This window comes from Carlito syrichta, unplaced genomic scaffold (assembly GCF_000164805.1).
Source record: "Carlito syrichta isolate Samal-C Ts95f unplaced genomic scaffold, Tarsius_syrichta-2.0.1 Scaffold138500, whole genome shotgun sequence".
Taxonomy (NCBI): domain Eukaryota; kingdom Metazoa; phylum Chordata; class Mammalia; order Primates; family Tarsiidae; genus Carlito; species Carlito syrichta.
Window position 1 is genome coordinate 220,410 of NW_007082596.1, and position 19,472 is coordinate 239,881.

At 42.2% G+C, this 19,472-nt stretch overlaps 1 protein-coding gene across 1 annotated transcript; it reads left to right on the forward strand.

The window, feature by feature from the left end:
- The first annotated feature begins 4,083 nt into the window (after window positions 1-4,083).
- Window positions 4,084-19,228, forward strand: ABHD3 (abhydrolase domain containing 3). Its single transcript, XM_021708484.1, has 5 exons — window positions 4,084-4,484; window positions 9,237-9,410; window positions 12,871-12,919; window positions 12,999-13,164; window positions 18,365-19,228. Exons 1-5 carry the CDS (start codon window positions 4,213-4,215, stop codon window positions 18,541-18,543), a joined length of 840 nt encoding a protein of 279 aa, XP_021564159.1. The 5' UTR covers window positions 4,084-4,212; the 3' UTR covers window positions 18,544-19,228.
- Window positions 19,229-19,472: the final 244 nt, after the last annotated feature.

Sequence of the window (19,472 nt, forward strand, 5' to 3'; positions counted from 1 at the left end):
GCCACCAAGCCCGGCTACTTTTTTTTTTTTTTTTAATGGAGATAGTCTCACTGTTTCCCAGACTAGAATGCAATGGCATGATCACAGCTTACTGCAGCCTCAACCTCCCAAGCTCAAGTGACCCTCCTGCCTCAGCCTCCAATTTGTTAGGACTATAGGCATGCACCACCATAGCCAGCTAATTTTCTATTCATTTTTGTAGAAATGAGGTCTTGCTATGTTGCCCGGGCTGGTCTTGAACTCCTGGCCTCAAGCAGTCCTCCCACATTAGCCTCCAAAAGTGCTGGGATTACAGATGGGAGCCACTGCATCCAACCTAGAATTCTGGAAATTCTTGATCCACACCATTGGATTAGTATGCATTGAGACAAAATGAGCTTTATATAGTTTAACATTTTCAGTGTCTGTTTCTTTTTTTAATTGGAGTCTCACTCTGTTGCCAGGCTGGAGTGCAGTGGCACACTCCCGGCCACCACAGCCTTGACCTGCTGGGCTCAGGTGATCCTTCCACCTCAGCCTTCCAAGTAGCTGGAACTACAGGTGTGCGCTACCACACCCAGCTAATTTTTTTATTTATTGTAGGGATGAGGTCTCACCATGTTGCCCAGGCTGGTCTTTTGTGTCTGTTTTAGTGTAGTACAGTTGGGAACATCTGGAGATACTATTGTAAAATAAAATATTTCTTTAATATGTCAGACAGTATATTGCTTTATCCAGAGTGAAGGCAGTGCCATAAAAACCATACTTCTTTGTTGGCAATGGTATCAGTTTTTAATCTTAATGTAATCTATCTGGAGAAAAACATTTAGGGAAAAATTAGCCCCTATATCTGAGGGTACCATATATTGATTTATTTACTCTATACCTCATGGGACCCTGATGCTTTACAAACATTAGTTTACCTATTACAAACATATATTCCAAGCTCTGCTACTTGGTGACCTTTGGCAAATTACTCAGCCTTGCTGGGCCTTAATTTCCTTATATGTAAATAAGGAAGCAGGTGACATCTATGGTCCTTCTTAACACTAACGTTGTTATCCTAGTAATTTTCCATAAGCCATTTCTCTCTCTCTTTTTTTTTAAGTTGGAGTCTCACTCTGTCACCCAGACTGGGGGCCAGTGGTATGCTCATGGGCACCTCAGGCTCAACCTACTGGGCTCAGGTGATCCTTTCACCTCAGTCTTCCAAGTAGCTACAACTACAGGCACATGCCACCACATCCGGTTAATTTTTTGATTTATTGTAGAGATGAGGTCTCACCAAGTTGCCCAGGCTGGTCTCGCACCTGTGGGCTCAGACAATCCTCTCACCTTGGCCTCCCAAAGTGCTGGGAATATAGGCATGAGCCGCCGTGCCCAGCCTCCCATTTTTCCTATTTCCTAACTCTGTGTGTGTATCCATGTGTCTGTGTGTCTCTGTGTGTGTATGCATATGTCCATACATACACACACATACTTCACTTAAAGCCTATTTGATAGGAGGACATGTTGTACATAAATAATTCAGAAATTTTAAAGCTGTGCAGTGTGAATAGACTCACATATATTAAAAATGCTGAGTAAGGGCCAGATGTGGTGGCTAATGTCTATAGTCCCAGCACTTTGAGAGGCCAAGGTAGGACGATCACTGGGACCCAGAGTTCAAGACCAGCCTGGGCAACATAACCAGACCATGTCTCTACCAAAACAAAACCAAAAAAATGCAGAATGAAGATTATTTCTCCACCTAAACTCTCATAACAAATTCTGAAGACACTATGAATGAGCATGGTAGAAGATTTTATTTTATTTATTCATTTATTTTTTGAGTTGAATTCTCACTCTGTCGCCCAAGCTGTAGTACAGTGGACACACTCACGACTACTGCAGCCTCGACCTGCTGGGCTCAGGTGATCTTTCCACCTCAGCCTTCCAAGTAGCTGGAACCACAGACACATGCCACCATGCCAAGTTACTTTTTTGATTTGTTGTAGAGATGAGGTCTCACCAAGTTGTCCAGGTTGGTCTCAAACCTCAGGACTCAGGCAATCCTCTTGCCTCTGCTTCCCAAGTTGTTGGGATCACAGATGTGAGCCACTGTGCCCAACCTAGAAGATAACATTATCAACTTAGATGTTATGTTGAATTTGTGTCCCTCATTTAATCACATCTTTTTTTAAGTCTGTCAGCATAGTCACTTATTAGCTTGTAAGATGTTATGGGAGGTACTTAATCTCTCCAAACTCAGTTTAATTATTTATAAAGTAGATACTATAATTGGATCTTCCTGAGAGTTTTGTGGACACACATGTAATGAGTTGACAAATGTTAGCCATTGTAAATACTGTCAGGTTATCATTTGTCTTTTGGAGAGCTACATATTTGCAGATCTCAAAAAGTTGACAGTAGGCAATAGGCCATGTTTTAGAGGTGAGTTTAATTGAAGAATTTGTTGAAAATTATCATTTTCTCAGACTATTCGTTAGTGATTGAATGGTGGCTGATGCATGGCTTATTGGAATAATAAAATTAGGGTGGTGCAGACAACTAGTTTCCATGTTTTTATTAATGTAATGTTACCAGATTTCTCTCCTCTTTATGGAATTTCTGGGATTTTTTTTCTTACATATACTTATTTATATGCATACCACTCACATGCATTCTACAGAGAGGATTGTACCCGCCTTCCAGATCTCAAATGAAGCAGCTATGATGCTTTCCTGCTATAAACAGAGCCTTTATTGATGTTCATATGAAAACCATTTGTTTTAATGCATTATGTATTGAGCTTCATAATCAGCTTCACACATTTTAACATTTTAAGTGTCTGTTGCAGTGTAGCACAGCTGAGGGCTATGTAAATTTATGTGCTATTATAAAAGAAAATATTTGATTAATAAATCAGACTGTATATTGCTTTATCTACAGTGAAGGCAGCGCTAGGAAGCCACACTGCTTCATTGGCAGACAGCCCTCAGGGTGGAGACAGCACCTCCCTGGTTAGAAACAAGCCACCATTTATAATCTTGTGACACTGTTAGAAAGCCTTTTTTTGCTTGCTTGCTTCTTTGTTTTTCTGTTTCTGAGTTGGAATCTTCCTCCATCACCCAGGCTAGAGTGCAGTAGCACGCCGACAGCCGCCCCAGTGTCGACCTGCTGGGCTCTGGTGATCCTTCCACCTCAGCTTTCCCAGTAGCTGGAACTCTAGGTGCATGCTACCACACCCGGCTAATCTATTTATTGTAGAGCCGAGGTCTTGCCAAGTTGCCCAGGCTGTTCTCAAACCCGTGGGCCCAGGCCATCCACTCACCTCGGCCTCCCAAAGTGCTGGGATTACAGGCTGAGCCACCAAGCCTGGCCTTCTTTGTTTTTAGATAGAGAGTTATTTGGCTTTTGAGAGCATAGATTTTTTTTTTTTTCTATAAAAAGTACAATTCAAGCCAGGCTCGGTGGCTCAGCCTGTAATCCCGCGCCTTTGGGAGGCTGAGGTGAGTGGATGGCCTGAGCCCGCGGGTTCGAGACCCGCCTGGGCAGCGAGACCTCATCTCTTCAATAAATCAAAAAATCAGCCGGGCGTGGCAGCGCATGCCTGTAATTCCGGCTACTCGGAAGGCTGAGGCGGAAGGATCGCCGGAGCCCAGCAGGTCGAGGCTGCGCTGGCCGGAAGCCGCCACTGCACTCCAGTCTGGGCGACAGAGTGAGACTCCAACTCAAAAAATTAAATAAAAAATAAATAAATAAATTTTAAAAAGTACAATTCAGCCAGGCTCGGTGGCTCAGCTTGTAATCCCGCACCTTTGGGAGGCTGAGGTGAGTGGATTGCCTGAGCCCACGGGTTCAAGACCCGCCTGGGCAACTTGTCGAGACCTCGTCTCTACAATAAATCAAAAAATAAGCCTGGCATAGTAGCGCACGCCTGTAGTTCCAGCTACTTGGAAGACTGAGGCAGAAGGATTGCCAGAGCCCAGCAGGTCGAGGCTGCGGTGGCCAGGAGTGGCTACTGCACTCTAGTCTGGGCGACAGAGTGAGACTCCAACTCAAAAAAAAAAAGTACAATTCTTCACTTTTTCTTCCTCAAGGAACTGCTCTTGTTAAGTTGGAGACACATTTGAGTATGGCACTTTGTATCTGTTTAACTTATTTGTATTGGTCTTGCCCCACATGCATCAAGCCTTCCTTGCATGTTCATGGTCTTTTTGTTAGTGCCAACTGCAATGATGTTGACTTTCAATGACATATAAGTGCACTGCAAGATTCATGAAAATGGTACGTACAAACAAAGGCTATTTTCTCCTGTTTACAACTTCTTGCTCCTGTTTACATTTCTGCATTATACACATTTTTAACCTCGCTTATTCATTTTTGTGCTTTACTTGTTACTACTTCCAGACGCCAAGAACTTACTGCTGTGCTAACACTGAAGACTTGGAGACAGTTATCCACCATGTACACAGCCTGTACCCTTCTGCTCCTTTTCTGGCAGCAGGGGTTTCAATGGGAGGGTAAGGTTTTCCCTTTCTAAAATACTATCTGAGAGAGAAGCGTTCTTATTGGCCGTCTCTTTCAGAGGACTATAAGCTCACTATGTAGACATTGTATAATACATGTCTGATTATTCTTATCCTATTTTATCACTTGTGGTGGAGTGAATGAAGGACCTAATTCAGGTGAATTTTAATATTTTCCTTGACTACTAGTCTTTGTGGTGAAAAGGATACAAGTACTCAGGGTTTTGTGAGCGTGAAGGCTTGTCTGAAGCCTGTGGAGTTGATTCGCATCATTCAGCGGCTGCCATGTTGACTTTCTGATTCCCTGGCACACTCCCAGCCGTCCCTGTAGCTGTGTGTGGAAGCTGAACTTGTAGCATGACTTTCATCACGCCAGTCACCAGAAATAATCATGTATTGCTCTCTCCAACTGCAGTGACCTTCAAAATTATTTTTCCCCAGGTGGTGTTTTGTTTTGTTATGTTTTGTTTTGTTGCTGGGCAAATGGACCAATTGTGGCGTGTGCTCCTAGAAACAGAAATGTTGCTTTGAACCCCTCAGTCCAGCTGCTGTTTTAAGTTATCCAATATTATAATTTGTGTTGCTTGCCATTACTTTGGGAGCTCATGTAGAACTTTTATATTTAGGCTTATTTCTACTATAATTGTTTGTGGATTTTTTGTTCTAGCGACAGTGAGCTTTTTCCAAATTTTTGTTGTCTGGCATTTCACTGTGCTTTTAGATTCCCTAAACCATTGTCCAAGACTGTTTGTTTAAATCAGCAGACACTTGAAAAAGAGAGTGATTTAAAAAAATTTTTTTTAATTGATTTATCTGTCCATTTCAGTTTTCAGAACATCTTAGGAGTCTATTCACTTGAAAATGAACAGCATTTACAATGATAAACTCTGAAAACTAGGCTTTAACCACAGCTTTTTAGATTCTGATAAACATAAAACTGAGAAGAAAAGAATACATTTCTTCCATTAACATGGAAGGTCTGACTTGACCTACTAAAGGAACAAATCTAAACCAATGCAGAAAACCCAGGCAGAATTTCTGAATTGTGCTTAATGGACAGAATTTAGCATCTCTTTCCTTTGACTTATAATGTGAATTTTAAAGGACAGGGTGAGAGCTAAACTTTTTTTCCTTAATCATGTAAATTCTTAACTTTTTTTTAAAGGTCAGACCTTACATAAACAGGCCCAGATTCTCTATTCAGAAGCTCCTGGGAAATGCCTATTCACGCTGCTTTGAAGCCTCAGTGCCTGAAGGCAGGACTTGACCGTTAGCCTTTACAGCTGGTTGAATATTAATGTCTTGTAAATTGTTTCAAAGAAGCACCCTTTCTGGTTGCCTAGCACGGTGACATGTTCCCAAGTGGGCTTACTGTTTGGGAATGTGTTTTACCTCCTGACACATTTTTTTCTTATGGAGATGCAACAGATAGAGGCATAGCCCGTGGAAAGTCCTTATGCCCAGTGCCCCATGGACTGGGTGCTCCTCAAGCACTGTGGTCAAGTGTGGACTTTGAGCCAGAACTACGTCTAGCCAAGGAACCCATGCCACACTAGACCAGTCAGATCCTAGCTTCCCAGTGAGCTGGTCAACAATTTTTTAAAAGTCTATAGAAAATTCCAACTATGTATCAAGAGTTAAAATTATCCCCTCATAAACTCAATGATCAGCTTTAATAATTATCAACTCATGGATGATCTTGCATCATCCTATCACCTCTATTACCCACTGCCTCCCAACTCTGATGATTGTGAACCAAATCTCTGGTATCATTTATAAATATTTCAGTTAATATCTCTAAAATGTAGAATCTATCTTTAAAAAAAAACAAATAAGTTGGGCATGGTGGCTCATACTTGTAATCCCAGCACTTTGGAAGGCCGAGGTGGGAGGATTGCCTGAGCCAAGGGTTCGAGTCCAGCCTGGGCAACATGGTGAGACCTCACCTTTACAATAAATCAAAAAATTAGCTGGGCATTTGGTGGCATGCACTTGTAGTTTCAGCTACTTGGAAGGCTGAAAGGGAAGGATTGCCTGAGCCCAACAGGTACAGGCTGTGGTGGCCGTGAGCATACCACTGCACTCAAGCCTGAGCAACAAAGTGAGACTCTGACTCAAACAAACAAGCAAAAAACCAAAAACCACAGTACCATTATTACAGTGGAATAAAATGAACAATAATGTCTGTTATCCAATATTCAGTCAGTGTGCACATTTCCTCAATTGTCTATCTATTTGTTTATTTTTATAGTTTGAGTCAGGAGCCAAATCAAATCTATACTTTGGGATTGGTATGCCTCTGTTTTTTCCTTTTCTTCTTTTTTTTTTTTTTGAGTCTGTCACCCAGGCTAGAGTGCAGTGGCATGCTCACAGCCACTGCAGCCTCCACCTGCTGAGCCCAGGCCATCCTTCTGTTTCAGCCTTCCAAATAGCTGGAATTACAGGCATGCGACACTCAGCTAATTTTTTGACTTCTTGTAAACATGAGGTCTTGCCATATTGCCCAGGCTGTCTCAAACCCCTGGGCTCAGGCAATCCTCTAGGCTCCACCTCCCAAAGTGCTGGAATCACAGGCATAAGACACTGTGCCAGCAGTATGTCTGTTAAGTCTCTTAATCCAGGGGTTCTTTCTCCCTTTCTCTCTCTCTTTTGTTTTTCTTTTGGTGGGAAAATAGGGTCCTTTTTCTGTCGAAATAAAATAACCTTAAGGGGGTAACATCTTGGCATTATTTTTCTGCTGAGAAATAACCAAGATCTATCCCCACCAACCTGGTCATGTCTAGTCATGGAGTTTCCTATGGCTGAGTTTCCCACCTATTAATTTAGATATTTTGTAGAGATGAGGTTTCGCTATGTTGCTCAAGCTGGTCTTGAACTCTGGGGCTCAAGCAGTCCTACCTTGGCCTCCCAGCATACTGGGATTGCAGGCATGAGCCACTGTGCCAGCCTTTTTTTAAATTTTTTTGAGTCAGAATCTTATTCTGTCACCCAGGCTGGGGTGCCGTGGCATGCTTACAGCCACCGCAGAAGTAACTGGAATTACAGGCACGCACTACCACACCCAGCTTGCTTATTGATTGATTGATTGTTCAGACAAGGTCTCACCAAGTTTCCCAGGCTGGTCTTGAACCCCTGAGCTCAGGCAATCCTCTCACCTCAGCCTCCCAAAGTGCAGGATTACTGACTTGAGCCACTGCACCCAGCCTATTTTTATTTGTTTGTTTGTTTGTTTGTTTGTTTGTTTAGAGTTGGAGTCTCACTCCGTTGCCCAGACTGGAGTGCAGTGGCCGCTCCCAGCCACCACAGCCTCGACCTGCTGGGCTCCGGCGATCCTTCCGCTCAGCCTTCCAAGTAGCCGGAACCACAGGCGCGCGCTACCACGCCCTGGCTGATTTTTTGATTTATTGTAGAGATGAGGTCTCACCAAGTTGCCCAGGTGGGTCTTGAACCCACGGGCTCACGCAATCAACTCACTTCAGCCTCCCAAAGCACGGGATTACAGGCTGAGCCACCGAGCCTGGCTTATTTTTATTTTTAAAATCTAGAGATGGGGATCTTGCTGTGTTGCCCAGGCTGGTTTCAAACACCTGTCCTCAAGCAACCCTCCCACTTCGGCCTTCCAAAGTGCTGAGATATCAGGCGTGAGCCACTGTGCCCTGCATATTATTTATTTATTTATTTTTAAAAGTAGAGACAGAGGTCTTGCTATGTTGCCCAAGCTGATCTTGAACTCCTGGCCTCAAGCAACCCTCCCACCTTGGCATCCCTAAGTGCTGGGATTGCAGGCACAAGCCACTGCCCCAGGCCAAGTCTCCCTTTTAACTCTACCAGCTTGTGCATTTTACCAGCCTCTGAGCAACAGCTGACCTCCAGCTAAAGAGTAAGGCCATAAAAACTAGGACCCTAGAATGAACCCTTTGCAGAAAAATAGACATTATCCTTTAAATGGCTCAGTTAACCACAATAATGTATTCAAGTGGTAGATAATCATTTTCAACGTCTCTTCATCTACTCGTCATCTAAAACTTCATTAAGAATTCACCCAGGCAATTGAAGAAATCAAGTCAAGAAAATTTTGAGAAATGGAATCAGGATATCATCCTTTCTCTCAGTTGGCAATGTTAAGCTCAGATTTTCAACATTGCTATGAAACACAGTTATGGTCCCTCTCAACAGAAATAGCGTAGAATCAAGCAAATTGATAGAGCAAAGAGAAAAGAGGAAGAAATACGTGATAGAAATAAGGACAAATAACAGGAAGAGAAAACATGTTACTTTAGGGGCCAGCTGTACTACCATGACTCAGGACGTCTAACTCTAGACTACCAGTCCCTTAAAGACATGCTACAGGGTGTAAGGATCCTAGATAACTAGCTTGGCCATCCTGTAAAGTAACCCAGAATCTCTCAGAGTGAGACCCAGACATCAGTTGTTATTTTAAAAACTCCCCAATTGATTCCACCGTGCAGTCACACTGGAAAACCACTCTTGGAGTGAATTTTTCTTGTGTTTTGCTTCATAGGATACATATATGAGGAATAACAGTGTGCTTTGTCCCAGTCACTGTATAGTTGACTGTATAAATGTAAGGCAAGAATAAAGACACTGCATGTTTTTCCAAGATAGAGGGCTTAAACATTCGTTTATAATTTTCTTCTCTATAATGGGAAATATGTGGTTAGAAATTGGATGTCTCAAGGGTTACAACAAATGAATCACTGAGTTTCCTGTTTCTCTTCATTTTAGAATGCTGCTTCTAAATTATCTGGGCAAAATTGGGTCCAAAACTCCTTTGATGGCGGCGGCAACGTTTTCAGTTGGTTGGAATACCTTTGCTTGCTCAGAGTCGTTGGAGAAACCACTGAACTGGCTGCTTTTTAATTACTATTTGACAACTTGTCTCCAGTCTTCAGTTAATAAGTGAGTCATCTGAAAACTGTTGTCCCCAAACATTTTAGATTACATGGCACAACAGTCAAAAGTTTTGTTTTTGCTTTTGAGTCAGATCTCTGTGCCCAGGCTGGAGTACATGGCATGCTCATGGCCACCGCAGCATCGACCTGCTGGGCTCAGACGATCAGCCTTCCAAATAGCTGGAATCACAGGCATGTGCCACCATGCCCAGCTAACTTTTTTATTTATTGTAGAGATGAGGTCTCACCAAGTTGCCCAAGTTGGCCTCGAACCCGTGGGCTCAGGCACTCCTCTCGCCTCCACCTCCCAAAATGCCACTGTGCCTGGCAGTCAAAAGTTTTGAAGCACAATACTATCAATATATGTATATTTATTTAAACTTTTTTTTTTGAGTCAGGGTCTCACTCTGTCGCCCAGGCTGGTGTGATCACAGTTTACCATAGCCTCCAATTCCTGGGCTCAAGCGATTCTTCAGCCAGATCCTCTTATGTAGCTGGCTAATTTTTTATTTTTATAGTGACAAGTTCTGCTGTGTTGCCTATGCTGGTCTCGAGCTACTAGGTTCAAGCAGTTCTCCCTCCTTGACCTACCAAGGTGCTAGGATTACAGGCGTGAGCCACCATGCCTGGCCTATTTAGACATTGTATACATTTACTATGGTACAAAAATATCCACCGTATTGTAAATGCATACAGTGAATTGTCTTGTATAATCCCTAAGGTGTGTGCCCTACTTTGAAGATCACTATACTAATCACTGTTCTAAATTATTCTAAAAGACTAAAAAGAGTAGTATGGAATGTGTTAAGTAATGTTATAGGCTATTTCTCTGGATTTTCTACTTGTTGCTAATCTTATCAGTACCTAATTCTTTTCCAGGCATAAATAACTTATTGTTTTCAGTGCTGAACAATATGGTTCCTTAAGCATGTGCTTATGAGTATAATATGTTTCAGAAATAGGAGAACACAATTTACGTAGATGGTCTCAGCCTTCATAGTTTTTTGTTTTGGGGGGTTTTTTTTTGAGTTAGGGTCTCACTCTGTCTCCCAGGTTGGAGTGCAGTGACATGATCATAGCTTACCAGTCTTGACCTTCTGGGATCAGGTCATCCTTCCACCTTAGCTTCCCGAATAGCTGGGTGTGCATGCCAGCACGCCTGGCTAATTTTTTCTTTCTTTCTTTTTTTTTCCGTCTATCTTCTAACAGTTAAAGTGGTATGGTAGCAAAGAACATGGAGCTATTTCTGGTTTGTTTTTTTGTTTTTCTTTTTTTGAGTTGGAGTCTTACTCCGTCACCCAGGCTGGAGTGCAGTGGCATGCTCACCGACCTGTGGGGCTTCAGCGATCCTTCTGCTTCAGCCATCCAAGTAGCCGGAACTACAGGCACGCACCACCATGCCCAGCTAATTTTTTTGATTTATTGTAGAGATGAGGTCTCAAACCCCTGGGCTCATGCAATTCACTTTCCTCGGCCTCCCAAAGTACTGGGATTACAGGCTGACTGTTTTTTTTTTTGATGACTAGTACTATGCACTTTTAAGTGAATTGATAAGCTTAAATATAAACTCTAAATAAAAAGTACGGTTAATTTATACGTGACTTATTGAAAATTATAGTTATCCTGAAAATTGACATTAAACATTGGACTAAAATTGTTTGTGAAATGACAGATTTTGAGTATAAATATTGCCATAAAAATACTGAAGAATCATCATTTCATTAATTATTCAAGGGGCCACCTGAAATAGGGAACAGTAGCAAGGAAACTGAAGAGTGATTTGAGTTAAAATATCAGTTGTATGAGAAAAATGACCAACTTTTTTTTTTAAGTTGCAAAAATAGTTCTAGTTTTAATGTAGCAATGTTTAAAATAATGTCTTTTTGTAAAACTTTTTTTATTTTTTGAGTGGGAATCTCACTCTGTTGTACAGGCTGAAGTGCAGTGGCACAATCATGGCTACCACAGCCTCGACCTGCTGGACTCAGGCTATCCTTCCAAGTAACTGGAACTACAGGCATGCACCATCACACCCAGCTAATTTTTTTATTTATTGTAGAGACGAGGTTGCCCAGGCTGGTCTCGACCCCCGGGCTCAGGTAATCCTCTCGCCTTGGCCTCCCAAAGTGCAGTGATTACAGGTGTGAGCCACTGCACCTGGCCTTAAAATAATGTCTTTATTCAGTTCCTATTAGAGCCAAGAAATTAATGTTTTTAAAAGTAAAAAGAATGTATTTGGGTAATTTATCCAATTGAAAGCTTTTTGCTTAGGTAAAACCTTTAGCCATATTTGTTTATTAGCAGCAGTGTGTAGGTACAATTTAAGAAACAACATATATTTTTATTTTTATGGAGTTGGCTCATTCTTCTTTAATTAAAAAAAATACTTTAGGCCGAGGTGAGTGAATTGCCTGAGCCCACGGGTTCGAGACCCACCTGGGCGACTTGGTGAGACTTCATCTCTATAATAAATCCAAAAAAAATTAGCCGAGCGTGGTGGCATATGCCTGTAGTTCCAGCTACTCGGAAGGCTGAGGCGGAAGGATTGCCGGAGCCCAGCAGGTTGAGGCTGCAGTGACTGGAAGCGTGCCACTGCACTCCAGTCTGGGCGACAGAGTGAGACTCTGACTCCAAAAAAAAAAAGTACTTTAAAAAGAATTGTTTTCAGATCTGGCCATCCTGGCTCATGCCTATAATCCCAGCACTTTGGGCAGCTGAGGCTAGAGAATCATTTGAGTCCAAGAGTTTGAGACTAGCCTGGGCAACCCAGTGAGACCCTGTTTCTACACAAATAAAATAAATAAATTAGCTGAGCGTGGTGGCATGTGCCTGTAGTCCCAGCTAGGAGGCCAAGGCAGGAGGATCACTTGGGCCCAGGAGCTGGAGGCTGCAGTGAACCATGATCGTGCCACTGTGATCCAGCCTGGGTAACAGAGCAAGACCTTGTTTCTTTTTTTTTGGTTTTTTTTTGGCTTTTTTTGAGTTGGAATCTCACTCTGTCGCCCAGACTAGAGTGCAGTGGCCGCTCCTGGCCACCGCAGCCTCGACCTGCTGGGCTCCGGTAATCCTTCCCCCGCAGCCTTCCTAGTAGCCAGAATTATAGGCATGCGCTACCACGCCCGGCTGATTTTTTTATTTTATTGTAGAGATGAGGTCTCGCTGCCCAGGTGGGTCTCGAACCCGCAGGCTCAGGCAATCCACTCACCTCAGCCTCCCAAAGGCACGGGATTATAGGCTGAGCCAACGAGCCCGGCTAAGACCTTGTTTCTAATAATAATGATGATGATAAGGATGTCTTCAGTATAAACATCATTGTACTACTGCTGCTGTATCTGATTAAGCAAATGTTTGCTGAGTACCAACTCTGTGCCCTGTGCTAGGCTGTTTAGTAATTAGTTGTTCTGTATTTTCAGTATGATTGAGTAGGAATGACCTTAACTTTTACTTCTGAAATTCTTTTGTTCCAGACACCGGCATATGTTTGTGAAACAAGTTGATATGGATCATGTCATGAAGGTAGGAGGGAAACTTTATGTGATACTTTTATTTCTTCTTTTGATTCCAAAAGTAGATACAATTTGTTCTTGTTTTTCAGGCTAAATCCATCAGAGAGTTTGATAAGCGGTTCACTTCTGTCATGTTTGGCTACCGAACAATCGATGATTATTATACTGACGCCAGCCCAAACCATAGACTGAAGTCAGTAGGAATTCCGGTGTTGTGTCTAAATTCTGTGGACGATGTTTTCTCACCCAGTCATGGTAAAAGTAACATCTTTGTAAATATTTTGACATGAACTAACTTTTAATGTTAAGAACTTTATTAATTTAAATATTTTTAAAGAAAATGCAGTAACAAGAAATAAAATGTGAGTCATGTGTTTTCCACTGTGATAAATTAAAAAAAAAAATACTAGCTACACATAACTTATTATCTAAATGTCTCAACTCACCTCTTTGTTTTTTTGGGGTTTTTTTTGAGTTGCAGTCTCCCTCTGTTGCCCAGGCGGGAGTGCAGTGGCACGCTCATGGCCACCACAGCCTCAAACTGCGGGACTCAGGCAATCCTTCTGGCTCAGCCTTCCTAGTAGCTGGAACTACAAGTGTACGCCATCACATCCTGCTAATTTTTTAATTTATTGTAGAGATGCGGTCTTGCCAAGTTGCCCAGCTGGTCTCAAACCTCTGGCTTCAGGCAGTCCTCTCACCTCGGCCTTCCAAAGTGAAATGAAGTGCTGGGATTACAGGCATGAGCCACTGCGCCTGGCCCAGCTCACTTCTTACACGTTTCACAGACCTTTATCTTTTTTTTTTTTTTTTTTTGAGTTGGAGTCTCATTCTGTCGCCTAGACTGGAGTGCAGTGGCCGCTCCCGGCCACCTCAGCCTCGACCTGCTGGGCTCCGGCAATCTTTCCACCTCAGCCTTCCGAGTAGCTGGAACTACAGATGCACGCCACCACACCCGGTTGATTCTTTGATTTATTGTAGAGATGAGGTCTTGCTGCCCAGGCGGGTCTTGAACCCGCAGGCTCAGGCAATCCTCAGCCTCCCAAATGCGCAGGATTACAGGCTGAACCACTGAGCCCGGCTCAGACCTTTATTTTATCCGTTGTGAGAGCTTCAGAACAAGTTATGACTCATTGTGTTGCTTGTTCTGATTTTTATGATCTTTCCTTCTTATCAATTACACTGTTCTTTGGACAGATTGCGTTACAGTATTTTTTTTTCAAGAGAACACTGTCATCACTTGCCTCTTCTTCCTGAGTTCCTCCACAGAAGAATTTGAAGTTTTTCTTTTCTTTTAACCTGGAAGAGAACTTGAGACTATAAACACAATGGGCTTAAATATCTCAATGAGTGGAACGTATTTGGAGTAGAAAGTCATATTTGAAGAGAAACAGTCTTTGCTTTCCCCCTGGAAACTGTATAAAAGAAAATTACTCAAAAACTAACTTTCCTGCTCTTTTAATTCAAGAAGTATAAAATTTGGTAACAAAGATATTTGTGTATATGTTCATACATTGAAGCGATATACATTATAAGCTTATATATAGGCTTATAAAGTGCCTATAATCCCAGGACTTTGGGAGGCCAAAGTGAGAGGATTGCCTGAGTCCACGGGTTCAAGAGCAGACCAGGCAACTTGGTGAGACCTCATCTCTACAATAAATTTTTTTAAAAATTACCTGGGCATGGTGGCACACGCCTGTAGTCCCAGCTACTTGGAAGGCTAAAGCAGAAGGATTTCCTGAGCCCAGCAGGTCAAGGCTGTGGTGGCCATGAGCATGCCACTGTACTCCAGCCTGGGCGACAGATTGAAACTCCAACTCAAAAAAAAAAAAAAAGAAGTAATCATGCTAACTTAAGAATCAGTAGACCTGACCTCCAATTTTTCCTAATGAAATTTCACAAAGTATTTTTTAAAAAGTTTTTGCCCCCTGCTTTTGCCCTAAATACTTTAAAATCATTTCCCCAAATACTTCATGTAAAAAAATTTTTCTAGCTGGGTGTGGTGACTCACACCTGTAATCCCAGCACTTTTGGAGGTGAGAGGATTGCCTGAGTCCAGGGGTTTGAGACCAGCCTGGGCAACTTAGCAAGGCCTCATCTCTACAATAAATAAAAAAAATTAGCCAGGGGTGGTAGTGTGCACCTGTGGTTCCAGCTACTTGGAAGGCTGAGGCGGAAGGTTCGCCTGAGCCCAGCAGGTCGAGGCTGCGGTGGCCATGAGCGAGACTCCTACTCAAAAAAAAAAAAAATTATTCTTTGAGCATAACATGTATTGTGAGAATTTCAGAAAATCCCCAAACTATATATATACATTTTTTAAAATTACCTATTATTTCTCTAGATGATCTCTTTTTTTCTTTTTCTTTTTGAGTTGGAGTCTCACTCTGTTGCCCAGGCTGGAGTGCAGTGGCACACTCATGGCCACCCTAGCGTCGACCTGCTGGGCTCTAGCAATCCTTCCGCCTCAACCTCCCAAGTAGCCGGAACTACAGGTATGGGCTACCAAACCTGGCTAAGTTTTGTTTTATTATAGAGACAAGGTCTCGCCAAGTTGCCCAGGCTGGTCTCAAACCCGTGGGCTCAGGCAATCAACTCGCTTCAGCCTCCCAAAGTGCTGAGATTACAGGCTGAGCCACCAATCCTGGCCAGGCGATCTCATTTTATTATGTGACTTATGATTAATCACAGGTAATTTTAGAAGGTGGAATTTATGACCTTTGACCGTGATTCAGAAAATGAAACTGTGAACTTTAATATCACTGAGTTATCTGGTGATTGTTTTAGCATATTTTTGTTGGATTAAGAAATTCTAGTATTTTCCCACCCATTTTTATATTTCACTGACCTTTCTACCAACAAAAAATTCCTAACATTTTAATTTGACCCACTTGAGTCAATTTAATTTCCTATTCTTTCCCAAGCATTTAACAGAGTCTTTACAATTGAAATAGTGGACAATTGTTGGCAGTCTGAGAGAACAGGCAGTCAGCATCTTTCACATGACTCAAATGTGACACAGCCTTTTGTTGTTCTGGTAGGACTGTAACTATCGTGTTAGAAATTTCTGAGTGTATCCAGAGTGTGAAATTGGGGCTCTTAAAAATTCCATTAGAAGCAAATGAAGCACTAAATAAAGCAAAAATATTATCAGTCTGGCCGGATCACACTAATAATCCCAGTGCTTTGGGAGGCCAAGGTGAAATGATCACTTGAGGCCAGGAGTTCAAGACCAGCCTGGACAATACATCAAGACCCAGTCTTTATTTTTAAATAATTAAAAATTAGCCAGATGTGGTGGCACAAGCCTGCAGGCCCAGTTTCTTGGGAGAATTGTTTGAGCCCAGGAGTTTGAGGCTGCAGTGAGCTATGATCTTGCCACTGCATTCTAACAAGACTCTGTCTCTTAAAAAAAAAAAAGAAAGAAAGAAAAAAGGCCAGGCGTGGTGGCTCAGCCTATAATTCCAGCATTTTGGGAGGCCAAGACAAGAGGACTGCCTGAGCCCGGAGGGTTCAAAACCAGCCTGGGCAACTTGGTGAGACCTCGTCTCAACAAAAAAATCACAAAAACTAGCTGGTCGTGGTGGCGTGTGTCTATAGTTCCAGCTACTTGGAAGACTGAGGTGGAAGGATCACCTAAGTCCAGCAGGTCGAGGCTACGGTGGCCATGAGCATGCCACTGCACTTCAGCCTGGGTGACAAGAGTGAGATTCCAACTCAAAAAAAAAAAAAGGTGTCAGTTGTTCCCCTTTATGTTCTATACACAATCCCAAGGTAGATATTCACTTTTAGGGGTTCTTCCTTGGGACAGATGCGACTACCTATGGACGCGAGTGCAGGATCACTTTTGGATGAGAACTTGGCTCTCCAAAGATCTCTCAGTTTACTCTTCAGAGTATGGTGGGGTCAGATTTGAAGCATTGTCTAAACATGCAAATTGTGGAAGGAATCCAGTTCTTTTCTGGTATATCAGCTTCCTTTTTCTCCACAAAAGGGTGTGGAGTAGGGAGCTCTTACCTTTTTTTGGTTTTTGTTTTTATTTATTTATTTATTTTAGCCAGAGTTTCATTCTGTCTCGCAGGCTGGAGTACAGTAGCATGATCATGGTACACCTCAGTCTTTTTTTTTGAGTTGGAGTCTCACTCTATCGCACCGACTGGAGGGCAGTGGCCGCTCCCGGCCACTGCAGCCTCGACTGCTGGGCTCCGGCGATCCTTCCATCTCAGCCTTCCGAGTAGCCGGAATTACAGGCATGCGCTACCACGGTCGGCTGACTTTTTGATTTATTGTAGAGATGAGGTCTGGCCAAGTTGCCAAGGTGGGTCTCGAACCCGTGGGCTCAGGCAATCCACTCACCTCAGCCTCCCAAAGGCGCGGGATTACAGGCTGAGCCACCAAGCCCAGCTTCACCTCAATCTTGACCTTCTTGGCTCAGGCAATCTTCCTGCCTTAGCCTCCCGAGTAGCTGGGACTGTAGGTATATGCCACCATGCCCGACTAATTTTTTTTTTCTCTGGAGACAAGGTCTCACTAAATAAGACAAGGTTGCCCACACTGGTCTTGAGCTCCTGGGCTCAAGCAATCTTCCCACTTCAGTCTCCCAAAGTGCTGAGATTACAGGTGTGAGCCACTGTACCCAGTCTGTTTTACTATATAAATCATATTTATAATTTTGAATCAATACAGCCACCAATTGGCCTCAGAAATTTAACATCATATTAAATTAATCAAAATCATGCATAATTAATGTATAACTCTCACAAAGGTGCTAAGATTAGTTTTTTCTCCCCCTGGTGAAACACTCAAGTAGGAATCTTACCGCATTATATAAGGTTTCACCATCCCTTCAATTCTCTTACTTTAATTTCTCAAAACAAGGCTTGGCCTATACTTTTATATTACTATTAAATCTTGGGTTGATTCTTCCAAAAATGATCATCTGGTATGTGACCATAAACATTAACTGTTATGGAAGTGGAGAGGGTTGAGATAAATTAAGCAAATTTATTCCATTTAGCTATATTCATTACAAATGTTTGTTTGAGCCAGGCTCGGTGGCTCAACCTATAATCCCATGCCTTGGGAGGCTGAGGTGAGTGGATTGCCTGAGCCCTGGGCGGTGAGACCTCATCTCTACAATAAATCAAAAAATCAGCCAGGTGTGGTGGCGCATGCCTGTAATTCCAGCTACTTGGAAGGCTGAGGCGGAAGGATCGCCGGAGCCCAGCAGGTCGAGGCTGCGGTGGCCGGGAGCGGCCACTGCACTCCAGTCTGGGCGACAGAGTGAAACTCCAACTCAAAAAAAAACAACAACAACAAATGTTTGTTTGATGGTGTTTAATTAATTAGAAATGAGAAAGATATGCACTTTTTCTAACAAAAACTGATAATGATCTTTTTCTCTCTCCTTCCTCTCTCTTACGGCCACTCCCCTCATCCCTTTTATTTTCTCAAGCTATTCCAATAGAAACTGCTAAGCAAAACCCTCATGTTGCTTTGGTCCTTACTTCTTACGGAGGCCATATTGGTTTTCTGGAGGGAATCTGGCCAAGACAGTCCACTTACATGGATCGTGTCTTCAAGCAATTTGTGCAAGCCATGGTTGAGCATGGACATGAACTCTCGAACATGTAGTTCTTCCAGTGCATTTTGTCTGAAGCACTGCTGTAAAGGCAACTCAGCTAGTGCACAAATGCTAACTGCTGTATGTAAAGCAAATAAGCCAGCAGATGGGTGAAGAGGTGCAGAATGATATGCAAAATGACTTTCTAGGGAAACAAGACAACTTTGTAGTCAGAAATTAAACATAATATTAGATTGTTACTTAAGTAGATTTTATTTTTACTATGCCTTACCAAGTATGACCTTAAACAAAGTAGTACATACATGAAATTGCACTTAACCAAAACTATCATGTAAAAAAATTGTAATTCCTCAGGGGTTTAATTTAGGCCCTTTTTTTTTTTTAGATTATTCATTTTAGATGACTTAATGGTACTTTAACTGTTAAAAGACTTTGGTTATTTGAATGTAAGTTATAAGGTAGTACCTTCCTAAGGATATTTATATTTAATGATGATAACATGAAAACTGAAATAGGATAAAACACAATGCGCTAAATCTTTTATGTATTCTAACTTTAAAAGGCAAGTGCAGAAATGTTAGACTGACTTCTCTACGTGCTGTTTTACTCTGAGAATATTAAATTAGGGCTGATTTATGTTTTATAATGATTATAATTTACATGCTTATTTTTAAAATAGTATATGTGCACACATACATATCATTATATTAAAATTAATTTTACTATTTTAAATTGTGTCTTTGTGGGTTTTTATCTCTAAAAAGTGATCCCTTCAGAAAATAAATCCTAGAAAGTAATCTATGATAACATTAAAACTGTTTTGCTTTACTGTTTCTGGAATTTTGAACTCACACCATTTGTACCAATTAAGACTACTTCCAAGCCGGGCTCGGTGACTCAGCCTGTAATCCCATGTCTTTGGGAGGCTGAGGTGAGTGGATTGCCTGAACCCGCAGGTTCGAGACCCGCCTGGGCAACT

Excerpts from the sequence above, each read along its gene's own strand:
- ABHD3 (XM_021708484.1), top strand. The coding sequence starts at position 4,213 with ATGACATATAAGTGCACTGCAAGATTCATGAAAATGGTACGTACAAAC. Across the intron at positions 4,485-9,236 it reads GCAGGGGTTTCAATGGGAGG|AATGCTGCTTCTAAATTATC; the intron begins GTAAGGTTTTCC and ends TCTTCATTTTAG. Across the intron at positions 12,920-12,998 it reads ATATGGATCATGTCATGAAG|GCTAAATCCATCAGAGAGTT; the intron begins GTAGGAGGGAAA and ends CTTGTTTTTCAG.